Genomic DNA, 13,286 nt, shown 5'->3' with positions numbered 1-13,286 from the left:
TATTGAGTTTATAAAAAGAGGGATTAAGTGGGGAGACAACACATGAGTCTAATGATTCAAATCATTTTTTACTTAAAACCTGACAACAAATTAAGGAATAAGTTTCTTTAACAATTCTTTTTTCACAACTTTTTTATAACACGTACGTAACAGTTTGTGATTTATCTGTTTCAAATATTTTTTTTAATAAATTCAAATAAACCAATAAATTGGTGACACGTATTTTATTATAAAAGAATTGTTAAAATATCATTGTCCACAATTAATGTATCTTTCATCTTTATATAATATCCTCCTTTCTCATTTCTATCGAAATTTAAACTTATACTTGAATTCTCATCAGTATCACTTATGATATTCATTATCACTTATGATATTGATTATGTGTGTGAAAAAAGTTTTAAACCAAGCATTTTGGATGGAGAGATTACAGGTTTCAATGATGTAGGTGGCCAGAATATGAACTAGGTACACACAAAAATGGGTCTGAATTAATGTTAGTGGATTACCAAAACGGTTCCACAAATGCTCCTCTATATTGAGTATTGCTGAATACTGTAAAAGCATGTACCACAGAAAGCAGGGATGATGATCTGTTCACCATTAATAAATGCATAAACTTTGGAACAGTTTATATAGCATCAGCCGCTTCACATAAAATTGAGACACATTTCACCAGAAGTCCTCTACCTCTGCTCTAATTTTTCAACTGAGGCAAAATGGTCTCAGCTTCTTCTCCCCCTTCCAAGGAAATGGTACTATACTGTTATCAACGTAGTTTACTCTATTTGTTTTCTCAACAACACTCTTCTGTTATGTCATCTTTTTTTTCTTCTTTTCTTATTCATGTTGTTGCATGTTCTACACTTGTAGGAAGCTAAATCAGATCAGAAATGGGTGGAGAATGGTCCCTCTCGCAATGCCAAATGGTGGTACTCAACTTTTCACACTGTGACAGCCATGATTGGTGCTGGTGTTCTCAGTCTGCCCTATGCCATGGCATATCTAGGATGGTAAACTGCAACTTATAGCTTCAAGTCTTTGAAATGCCATAAAGGTGGCAACTTTAGCAAAATATATTACGTAACTGAGTTTTCTTTTTCCTTATCTTTGAAGGGTACCAGGGACCTTGATTCTGTTTCTAACTTGGTGCCTGACCTTAAACTCAATGTGGCAAATGATCCAACTCCATGAGTGTGTCCCTGGAACCCGGTTTGATCGTTACATTGATCTTGGTAGACATGCTTTTGGACCGAAGTTAGGACCATGGATTGTGCTGCCCCAGCAACTGATTGTGCAAGTTGGGTGTAATATTGTTTATATGGTCACCGGAGGGAAGTGCCTGAAGAAGTTCATGGAGATTGCTTGCACCAATTGTACTCAACTCAAGCAATCTTGGTGGATTGTCATTTTTGGTGGCATCCATTTCCTCTTGTCTCAGCTTCCCAATTTCAACTCCGTTGCAGGAGTTTCTTTAGCAGCTGCAGTGATGTCACTGAGGTACTTCTTGATTTCCATAGTGGTCCTAACCATTCTTTTGAATTATTGAATATCTATCTTTCTGATTACTATGAAATAGATGTTTTGATGAAAGGATCATTTTTGGCCTTAATAAATGTTGGGACCATTGGAAAAACCACCCTTGTCTTCACTTTTCTGGCACTAGCTTTCCATCATGATCACTATTATTCAATATTTAGCAGATTTGGGGGGTTATACTGAGCTGGCTTGGCTTTTTGCATCCATGTAAGGAAGATTCCAGGGAAAAATATTGATTGGATTCTTCCCAGGATGAGTTATCCATGTGAAAACTGTCCCTGAAGCTCAGAATTTGATATGAAGCCTAAATATTTTGTAGAAAGATATCATCAAATTTACCCTTTTGGCTATGCTTGTGAACAAGCAGAGCCACATGCATGACTTTTAAAACTTGGCAGAGTCGGTTGAAAAAATCCAACTTTTAGAAAAGATCTTTGCTAGAACACATGGTTGGATTAGTTGAAATAAAATATAGTATATACTATTTAACACTCATTGTTTTTTGTGAATCCAGTGGCTTCTAATTAGGCTGTGATGAATTCTACTGTTTTCAAGAGCAGTAACTTACTCTTCTGGTGCTTTGATTGCAGTTATTCAACTATATCTTGGGTGGCATGTTTGGCTAGAGGCCGTGTTGACAATGTTAGCTATGCATACAAACAAACCAGTTCTACGGACTTAATGTTCAGAATCTTCAATGCACTTGGTCAAATTTCATTTGCATTTGCTGGCCATGCAGTGACCCTTGAAATTCAGGCCACAATTCCATCAACTCCTGAGAAGCCCTCAAAGATACCAATGTGGAGAGGTGCTATAGGTGCATATTTCATCAATGCTATATGCTATTTCCCACTGGCACTGGTAGGATATTGGACCTTTGGAAGAGATGTTGAGGACAATGTGCTTATGGAATTTGAAAAACCTGCGTGGCTCATAGCCTCAGCTAACTTGATGGTATTCATTCATGTTGTTGGTAGCTACCAGGTACAAACGCAACACAAGCAAGCACATGCTCACACTACTCTATTATGTTACCTTATTAATGTCGAAACATTGGATTCCAGGTTTATGCTATGCCTGTTTTTGACTTGATCGAGAGGTCGATGGTCAAAAGATTGAACTTCCCTCCTGGATTATCTCTTAGACTTGTAGCTAGATCAGCTTTTGTTGGTGAGATTTTTGAAACCATCTAAAACAATTGTGTGAAAATTCTTGAACTAACGAGAGCTTGTTAAAATGTTACAGCTTTTACATTATTTGTTGGGGTGACATTCCCTTTCTTTGGTGATCTTCTTGGGTTCTTTGGTGGCTTTGGTTTTGCTCCTACTTCATACTTTGTAAGGCTCTCTTACCATCTCATTCCTCATGCTTATGTCAAACTACCAAATTTACAAGAGTTAATTTAGAACATAGAAGATTAATGTTGGTGTGTCGGTTGTTTAGCTTCCTAGTGTGATGTGGCTGATCATCAAGAAGCCAAAGAGATTCAGCATCAACTGGTTCATCAACTGGGTAATGATTAATTTATTTCGACATTTCTAAGAGAATGCAAAGTTCGATTATCACAGTTCATTGTTGTTTTCTTTTGGCAATGACAGGGTTCAATATATGTTGGAGTGTGCATTATGTTGGTATCTACTATTGGTGGCTTAAGGAATATTGTTGCTGACTCTTCTACTTATAAGTTTTACACCTAAAAATCTAGTTTATGTTATTGAAAAAATATGTAAGCATAAGCAATTAATCTAGTTTATTAAACTGAAGTTGGGGATTTTCTAATTTGTGGTGTCTGTCCTCCTTCAAGCAGCAAGCCTGGTGTTATTTCTATCAATTAGTTTAAGAAAAATGTATTTTTAACAATTTTTTTACAACCGTTTATGTGACAGTTTATAATTAATCCGTTTCAAATATATGAATCAATAAAATAGTGACACCTGTTATCGAAAAATTATTAAAAAAAATTGTTAAAATATCATTGTTTTTATTAAAATGTTAACTTATTGATATAATATAGAATTTTCAATACCTAGATAATAAAGTGAATTAAGACTTTATGTTTGCAATCCTGTCTATAAGAGTTTAATTTGCTCACCACAACCTAACATGATCCATGTAAATTTATCAAAACGGTAGTGTATTTATATATTAAAGGCACATGCCAATTAAATTATATTTTGTTTTCTAATCTTTTAGAAGAAAATTTTAATAGTACTGAAACAACTTTATAGTCACATCTATTAAGTTGGAGTTGTATAATATTGTGAAGTTGTATTCAAATTCAATTGAGTCAAACTAAATAAGTGGCATAATTAGTGTAAGTTAAATTATGTTGTGGCTTGCAATATCACACTAACCGATTTTGGTTATCCTTATTGTTGTGATCTGTGTAAATGGAATAAAAGAAAAGAAGTATTACAAGTAGAGTTCATGAGATTTTTGCTTTTGAAGAATACATATAGGTCAAATTGGTGTTTTAGTAGTGACAAAAGAATAACTTAACTTGCCTTGCTAATGTACATCCAAACATATCTCTACTTGTTTAAACATAACATAATTCATCTCAAATTCCAAAGATTTGTACATATCTTATACGTACTTCAAATTTTTTTTCCAGCCATATATATAATTTGAATTTCATTCATCACAACATCTTTGCCCATACAATTAATCATACTAATTTCTTAGTCAAAATCAGTCAACACCACACTAGTTCATTAACATGTATCTAACCTGAGGTTCAATTCAACAAAAAAATCCATTTTTTCCATCTACCACGTATCTTTTAACTCAAAATAAACTTAACAGATTAAATTGATTTCCCTTGGTTTAGATCTTGTGCTCTTCAAAAAAAAATTCTACAAAACTCTAAGAAGTTATAGGTTAGTCCAAACTTGTTAGGTTCCTGGTTCTGAAACCTAACTAACCTAACTATCACACCACATCCACTCACCCAAAAGCACACAGAAAAGGAATAAACAAATGAACTAAATGTATTCACAACAAAGAATGATAATTACAAAGATGATCCGGGAGCTTAATCCCCCTCACAAGGTCAAGGACCTCTCTGTACAAAGAATTTGACTAACTGCCCTCTAACTAAATAAGAGAGTCCTATTTATATCATTCCTTTGCCTTCTATCCTAAACCTATTTCCCATTATGCCCTATCACCTTATAACCTATCATTACACCCCCTCTACAAAACAACCTTGTCCTAAAGGTTGGAACAGTGAAGCTTGAGCCCATGGCGTTGTAATATGGTCTGATCATAGGAGGGAACCCGGTGCTACTACCTGCACTTGAAACACAACCCAAGAGAGCCTCCTCGAGTAGTAAGGGTAATCTATCCAGGGTGTTGAATGAGTCATTCACTTGGCCATTGGAGGAAAGTTCATTTAATTCACTTTCGAACTCAAAAGTTTCACTACTTTTTTGAAGAGATCTGTCATTAGTAGGTCCACCGTCAGTCTTTTGAACACCCCTGCGACTGGTCTCTTCATCCCCGAGTGTCATGCTCTGTATCCCTCCAACAAGCATTTCTAAGGACGAATTCATTATAACGTTCTCAATTGTGATTCCATGAATAGTGGTAACAAGCTGAATCCCATGTTGTGCAATTGTGCTTGCAGCCATTGCTTCATGTTTTGTACCAATCTCATCAATTACAATAACTTGTGGCATGTGATTTTCACTGCTTCTATTGATACCTACTACTTCAGATCCAGGGGCTTGGGTGGTGGTCGATATAAGAGACCGAATTTATGGGACCATCTTCGTGTCTTCATTATTTCTTTGAAGGTAAGGAGCTTTTTATTCTTCCCTGTAAAATAAGTTCTTCTACAGTCTGGTTCCTTCCCCCTTCTTTCAACCGTGTGGCTTGGGTTGGTTTTATTTCGTTGTTCATCCCCCAAGCACACCTGGTATGGTGGGGTATCCTCCATGGGTAAACCCGGTTCCTTTACCCATCCCTTGCCTACAAACGTGTGGCTCGCGCCACTATCCATCAAAATTAAAACTTGTTTTCCCTCAATTTCTCCTTGCAATTTCATCGTTTTGGGTTGCGTCAGGCCCCCAGCAGAAAACGCAGAAAGCTCTATCTGCATCTGAGCTAACTCTGTCTCTACCGTGTTCCATCTTCCTCCTCGTCCTCAGCCATAATCAACATCCTTAAACTTCTTTCTGGCCATTGATGACCTAGGCTGAAAGCCCCTCCACACCTGAAACAACTACCCTCCTCCCTACCTTTCGCAAACTCTGAGTAGGGTAAATTCCCATAATTTCTCCCACTATTATCGAAGTTTGTCTTCGTAACCCCGCTCGCATGTATCACCTCCTTGCGTACCGACCCACTACGCTCAACTAGCCTTGTTCGGTTCTGGGTTTGTCAACGGGGTCCAACCCACGACACCGCACCGCTCAGCCTACTCCAATTCGTCAAGTTTCTTCCCATTCCTCCTCTTCCCGTCTTCGCTCTTTCGTGAAATTCCTCCCCATCCCGCGCGATTGGCATTGCGGCCATCAATTCCTGAGGATCGAGAAGACGCACCTGGTTGCGTATCGATTCTTGTAATTCTCTCACGGTCGATGCTGAGGCGTATTCTTCCTCGGTTCCCAACTGCTTATTGGTCGCCACCCCTTTAATGGTTGTGCCCCTGTTTCGTTCTCCAAATCGCCACACCATTGCCCCCTTCAGTCCTTCCCAAGAACGATTCTTGGCTTTAGCCTTCCAGGCCCGCACCCAATACCCAACACTTCCCTCCATACTACTGTATGCCCGTCGCATTTTTTCTTCCTCTATCACCCCTTGTTCTCAAAAGTTGTCTCCGCCCTAACAATCCACCCCATAGGATCAAACCCTTTGAACACGGGTAAATCTACTCTCTTCTTCCCATTGGGTTGCACTACATGGTGTCCATCCCCTCTCTCTCCTTCTTCTTCCTCTCGCCGATCCCAATGTTGGTCGTCCTGGTTGTGGCCTCGACCACCCAACATCCTTATGATTTCTTACAAATCTTGGCGAATTGTTGCATAATCTGATCGTAGCGCCCCTGTCTGCACCTTCATTCTATCAACTATAATTTCCTTCAATTCTTGGAGTATAGCAATCGTATCTTGGTGCAACGCTCCTGTCTCCACTTTAATCCTGTCAACCGTAATCTCCATCGTCTCCAACTGCCCCTCCATCACATTGAATCTTCCGTCAACTCTTCCCTCCATGGATATCTCGTGTTTCTCTCTCCGTATCCGGCAGGTCGAACCAATTTGTTAGGTTCCTGGTTCTGAAACCTAACTAACCTAACTATTGCACCACACTCACTCACCCAAAAGCACACAAAAAAGGAATAAATGAATGAACTGGATGTATTCACAACAAAGAATGACAATTACAAAGATGATTCGGGAGCCTAATCCCCCTCACAAGGTCAAGGACCTGTCTGTACAAAGAATATGTCTAACTCCCCTCTAACCAAATAAGAGAGTCCTTTTTATATCATTCCTTTGCCTTCTATCCTAAACCCATTTCCCATTATGTCCTATCACCCTATAACCTATCAAAACTTACTCATGAAAAACTTAATTCACATCCAAAACAAATTACTTTAAATCTAGACTAACCGAGATATGTTTATTTAGTTCGGATCCCACATACATTTATAAAAAAAAAAAACTAAGGTTACACATTAGATAAAAATGAATAAACTCGACAATATATAAATAGAAATACTAATAAATCTATTGTCTTATGTTATGTTTGTTTTCCCTCCCACACTATTTACTTTGATGGAAGAGGAGGTAAGTTTTCATTTGTTTCCATTGATATAAGTGGATGAAGGGTCTTTGATGGGATGAGAAGAGATGACACAAGACAACTTATGTGTATTTACATATAAGCTCCTAAATTTGAGATAATCGATTATCGATTCTTATATAAAAATGGATTATTTAAGCCTTATATATAGTAATCAATTTTATAATTATTATATAATATAGATAATAATAATAATAATATACTAATTACATTTTATCTTAAATTGTTTTTTAAACACAAAGGTAAAATTATAATCTTACAATTTTACTAATTAAAATATTTTTTTAATCTATCAAATTAATTACCTCACAAATTTTTCTATGTGCTTTCATTTTTCACTATCTTTCTTTTAATCTAAACAACTTCATTTTTATCTTTCTTTCTCATCAAACTCACTCATTTTCATGAAAAACAAGTGAGTTTTTCATTTATTTCCATATATGTGTGAGCGGATTTGAGATTCCAAATTTGAGAAAATGAATAGATGAAGCTTGTTCTTTCATATTTTATTCTTTTAAAAGTGTTAATCTAGCTTCTGTATGTTGTGACACCCGGACACTGACGAGGGTGGGGAGTGATCGCCGGTACAAGAGGCATGGAGTGTAAGAGGCACAGACAATGAGCGGCTCCTAGCAGGCTTCCAATGGAAGGGACACATGGACGAATCGAACATACACCGGAATAAGAGGGATCCAGTTATGGGACTATACAGTTGAAGGATAGCTTAAAGGAATTGATTTGGCTACTCATATCAACAAATGCATTTGTTTTTCGGTAGCTTAACCCATAAGAACTCCATGGTTAAGCGTGCTTAGCTTGAAGTAATTTGGGATGGGTGACCTTCTGGGAAGTTCTCCCAAAAAGTGTGTGAGTGAGGATAAAGTACACTGAAAAGTCTCGTGTTAATGTGTAGGGGCAGTCAATAGTCCCTATAAGTTGTCGGGGCGTTACATATGCCACCTTCTTATTTCCTTCTACTTCAAATAAAAGGAATATCAAAATTACCTATCTTTATTTTATCTTTATCAAAATCAAACTAAATATTACTAAATCCAAACTAATAAAATAAAATTCAAACAAGAAATCCAGATTGATGACTACATAACACATAATTTGCCATTTGATGACATCAACAAAGCTTTCAATCTCATGAAGGAAGGAAAGTGCTGCGTTGTGTTATCCACATGCCAAGATAATACCTTCAGTTTCTTTCTTTATTTTTTTTTTTCTAAAAAAGGAGAAAGTTATTGCAGAAATCAGTGCCCCATAGAATGTAGAAACTTCTTTGCATAGTTATCATTGAACATTGATAACAGTTGAATCTTGTAATGACAATATTGATTATGCTAACCATATGCTATGCTAAATTTTGTCTTCGCTTATGAAATCTACATATGCTAAAGAATGTGATGTTGTAACGTAACGTTACATACTTGATGTATGACTCGGACAATTTTTAATTATAACAAATTTTAATAATAAATTATGTGTCATTATTTTATTAATATATTTAAATTTATTTTTAAAAAAATATTTGAAATAAATAAATCACAAAACTATGAATATGAATGTTGTAAAAATAAATTGTTAAAAAAATATTTTTGATCAATTTATACCTTGTAGTACACTCTCTAGCCCATCCTGAAAAGTTGTTATCCTCAAGAAATAAGGTGATCTGTCAATTATGGCAGGCATATTAATGTATTATTTGGACAAGTTGGTACCGGTTTAATGAAATAATTAATATTTTAAAGTCTTGCATAACACATAATATCAGTGGTTTTTAATTTAAAGAGATACGTAGCTAATAAAACAAAATATACGTATAAGTAAACAGAGAGTCATTTGAGATGCCGGAGATAGATATTTTTTAGTGTTGAGAATGTCTGCTTGAGAGAGTGAAGAGAGTGTTATCTAAGTTGAAGATTCTACTTTATAGTACAAACCTAGATACATAATATTATAATGCATGGCCATAAGAACGAACAAAAAGCTTATAGCTGGAAATTCTACAAGTTCTGGATACCTAACACTCCATCCACCACAATCATACTATCATAGTGTCATTTCTTCACAGTTCTCATGGCAATTGGATCCTTCACCTATGATGTTTTCCTCAGCTTCAGAGGGGAAGATACACGCCATGGTTTTACTGGCCACCTCTACAAAGCCCTTCATGACAGGGGAATCTACACCTTCATTGACGATGAGGAGATTCAGAGAGGGGAGGAAATAACACCAGCACTTGTGAAGGCAATTGAAGAGTCCAGGATTGCCATCACTGTGCTCTCTATAAACTATACTTCTTCCTCATTTTGCTTAAATGAACTTGACTACATCCTTGAGTGCTTTAACAAAAAATATATGTTCGTTTTGCCAGTTTTCTTTAAGGTAGATCCTTCTGATGTTAGACACCAGAAAGGTAGTTATGGAGAAGCATTAGCTAAGCATGAGCAAAGGTTCAACCATAGCATGGAGAAGCTGGAGAATTGGAAGAAGGCTTTGCATCAAGTAGCTAACTTGTCTGGCTTTCATTTGAAACATGGGTACCCCACATTACCTATCTTTTAACTCAACTTTTTTTTTTTTATTAATTTTGACTCTATCTAAAGAAAAAATAAATGTTTGTTATCCATTACAACATTTTGACTCTATTAGTTTTTCACCAAGAATTTTTGTTTGAAACAGAGATGGATATGAACATGAGTTTATTGGAAGGATAGTTGAGTTGGTATCCAGCAAGATTAATCACGCTCCTTTACCTGTTGCGGATTACCCAGTTGGACTAGAGTCACAAGCACTGGCAGTAAGGAAGCTTTTGGATGTTGGATCTGATGATGTCCAGATGATAGGAATCTATGGAATCGGTGGGATAGGAAAATCAACACTTGCTTTAGCAGTTTATAATTTGATTGTTCACCATTTTGATTGTTCGTGTTTTCTTCAAAACGTGAGAGAAAAATCAAACAAGCATGGGTTACAACACCTCCAAAGCATCCTTCTTCGGGAAATGCTTGGAGAGAAGGAAGCAAAATTTGCTAGTGTAGAACAAGGAGCTTCAGTGATACGCCGTAGGTTTCTAAGAAAGAAGGTTATCTTGATTCTAGATGATGTTGACAAATACGAGCAATTGCAGGCTATTATTAAAAGACCTTGTTTGTTTGGTCCTGGCAGCAGAGTCATTATCACTACTCGGGACAAACAATTATTGTCATCTTATGGGGTTATAAGAACGTATGAGGTGAATTTATTGGATAAGAACAATGCTCTTGACTTGCTTTCATGGAAAGCTTTTAAAACAGAAAAGATTGATGCAAGTTATAAGGAGGTCTTGAATGATGTAGTGATTTATGCTTATGGCCTTCCATTGGCTTTGGAAGTGATAGGTTCCAACTTGTTTGGAAAAAGTATAGAAGAATGGAAATCTGCTATCAAACAGTATAAAAGAATTCCTAATAATCAAATCCTCGAGATACTTAAAGTGAGCTTTGATTCTTTAGAGGAAGAAGAGAAGAGTGTTTTTCTTGATATTTGTTGCTTAAATAGATATCCATTGTCAAAGGTTGAAGATTTACTTCTAGCTCATTATGGTGATTGCATGAAATATCATATTGGGGTGTTGGTTGACAAATCTCTTATAAAGTTTAGTCGGTATAGTCAAGAAACTATAATTGCATTGCATAGCTTGATCCAGGACATGGGTAAAGAAATTGTCAGGCAAGAATCACCAAAAGATCCAGGGAAGCGAAGTAGATTATGGTTACCAGAAGATATAATTCAAGTTTTGGAAGATGACAAAGTGAGTGTGAAACAAACGGATGATTAGCTTCAGATTTATACTAATCCTTTTTTGCCATAATATGTTCAAATCACAGTTGTTGTTTTCTTTTTTATAATATGTAAATTTCTCTAGATTTGTGTTGAAGTCTTGCGTATACTTGTACTGGCAGGGAACTAGTGAAATTGAAATCATATGTCTGGATCTTCCAAAATTTGACAAAGAAGCAATAGTAGAATTGAATACAAAAGCATTCAAGACGATGAAAAACCTCAGAACACTTATCCTTGAGAGTGTTGGAATGGTGGGGATATCCTTCACATTGTTTACCATCTGATTTTCATCCAAAAAAACTTGTCCTATGCAAGTTATCCCATAGCTCCATTTCATCCCTTGAGTTTTCAAAGGCAAGTTTAAATAGTATATTTTCCTTGTCATGTAATTTAATACATTCACTTTATGACTATTCATTTCGTTCTTCCTTTTCATTTGCAGGATTTCATGAATCTTAGAGTATTAAATGTTGATTGGTGCGAATGTTTAACACAGATACCTGACATATCTGTTCTCCAAAATTTGGAAGAACTTTCATTTCAATGTTGTGTGAATCTAATTACAGTTCACCACTCAGTTGGTTTTCTGGATAAACTTAAAACATTGAGGGCTTGTAGCTGCGAAAAGCTTAGGAGTTTCCCGCCTATCAGGTTGACCTCTCTTGAAAAACTTGATCTTTCATGTTGTTACAGTCTGAAGGGTTTTCCAGAAGTATTAGCTAAGGTTACATTTCCAGAGGGAAAATATACCTCTATTAACCATGCAAAAATCGGAATCCACATAGTCAAACACGAAAATAACATGGAGGATGTTAGATTCACTGATCCATGCAGCAAGACAAAATCAGATGTTGATATCAACAGTGCTGACTCAGAATCTATACCAGTTGCTAAGTAATTTGGAAAAATCAAAGTTTGAGTCAAAGTAAAATATTATATAAAGTGTTATATAAAAATCAAATGTCTTAAAATTTTTAATAAAAAATTGTATCAATTCTTTATATCCTTGTATTTAGTTATTATTGATGTTTATGTACCCACATGTGTTCTATTCCTCCTCGATAAAGCTAAATTTAGTTTCTGGAAGAAGGCTTTGAAAATATTAAAAAGAAGAAATATAGTTTCCCCGTCTAAGAACGACTTTTCCCTTATCGCAACTATTTACCCAAGATGATAAATAGTTTGTACATTGAATAAACACTATTACCAGTTGGTTTAAAATATTTTTCTTTTTGTAAAAAAATTAAAATATTTTTTCATTATTAAAGAGACATTATAAGAATTTGAATTCCAAAGTAGTTGATTAAAAGATACCTACTGCCACTTGTATAAATCAATACTTCGTACTTATTCTACTAATTAAATATTAGAATTTAATCGTGTTATGCATTTTGATGAGTGCATATTTATGTCTATATTTATGTTTTAAAATTAAAATTTTTTATAGAATATTTGTGCTTAAATGATTGATTTGTAGAGGATTTGTAATTATTGGATTTAGTGTGTTTGGAAATAAAAAGGGTTTAAAAAGTGATTTTAATTGCATAAATTATTCTTGGATATTCTAATATTTATTTGTGCAGCTGAAGTTAGAGTTTTATTGGTCCAAATTGCAATTTAAAGCCCAAAATCAGATTTTATTTGATAAATAATGTACAGATGGGCCAAACAGTCAGTTTTTACCCGTGCACCCCCAAATTTCTCTACATACACCCCTCTCTTCTAAACTAGGCCAACAACCAAGCCCAAAACACTAAACCTCTAATTTCCTATACACACCCTTCCTACCACTAATTAAACCAGATTACATCAGATTTAGCCACGTGGCAGTCCACCGCTAATAGATCCAACCATCCAGATGATGCCACGTCACTGATCCTACTGCATACCAAATAGACCACTCAGGACATGCCACCTAGCCCCCTCTTGCCACGTCATCATTGTCTCCCACAGAAACCCTAATTCCCAAATCCAAACCCTAGCCACCCATGGCTGCCGTCACGCTTCCGCACCATCCTAAACGGCGCCAAATTTGATAAGCTGTCGTTGAAGCTATCAAATTAATACTACTTTTCAAGGCAACTTCAGTATTGCCTAGTAGTATTCAA

The 13,286-nt window shown here is 35.8% G+C and overlaps 1 protein-coding gene and 1 pseudogene across 1 annotated transcript; both read left to right on the top strand.

The window, feature by feature from the left end:
- Positions 1–366: 366 nt before the first annotated feature.
- Positions 367–3,349, top strand: LOC106776458 (lysine histidine transporter-like 6). The gene is made up of 8 exons (XM_014663921.2): positions 367–755; positions 874–1,013; positions 1,117–1,500; positions 2,130–2,523; positions 2,604–2,709; positions 2,785–2,876; positions 2,983–3,051; positions 3,138–3,349. Exons 1-8 carry the CDS (start codon positions 720–722, stop codon positions 3,234–3,236), a joined length of 1,320 nt encoding a protein of 439 aa, XP_014519407.1. The 5' UTR covers positions 367–719; the 3' UTR covers positions 3,237–3,349.
- A 5,867-nt stretch (positions 3,350–9,216) lies between these two features.
- Positions 9,217–12,076, top strand: LOC106776864 (annotated as a pseudogene).
- Positions 12,077–13,286: the final 1,210 nt, after the last annotated feature.

The sequence above is a fragment of the Vigna radiata genome, chromosome 11 (assembly GCF_000741045.1).
Source record: "Vigna radiata var. radiata cultivar VC1973A chromosome 11, Vradiata_ver6, whole genome shotgun sequence".
NCBI classification, from domain to species: Eukaryota; Viridiplantae; Streptophyta; class Magnoliopsida; order Fabales; family Fabaceae; genus Vigna; species Vigna radiata.
Note: the sequence above shows the minus strand (reverse complement) of the source record. Positions and strands in the feature narration are given on the sequence as shown.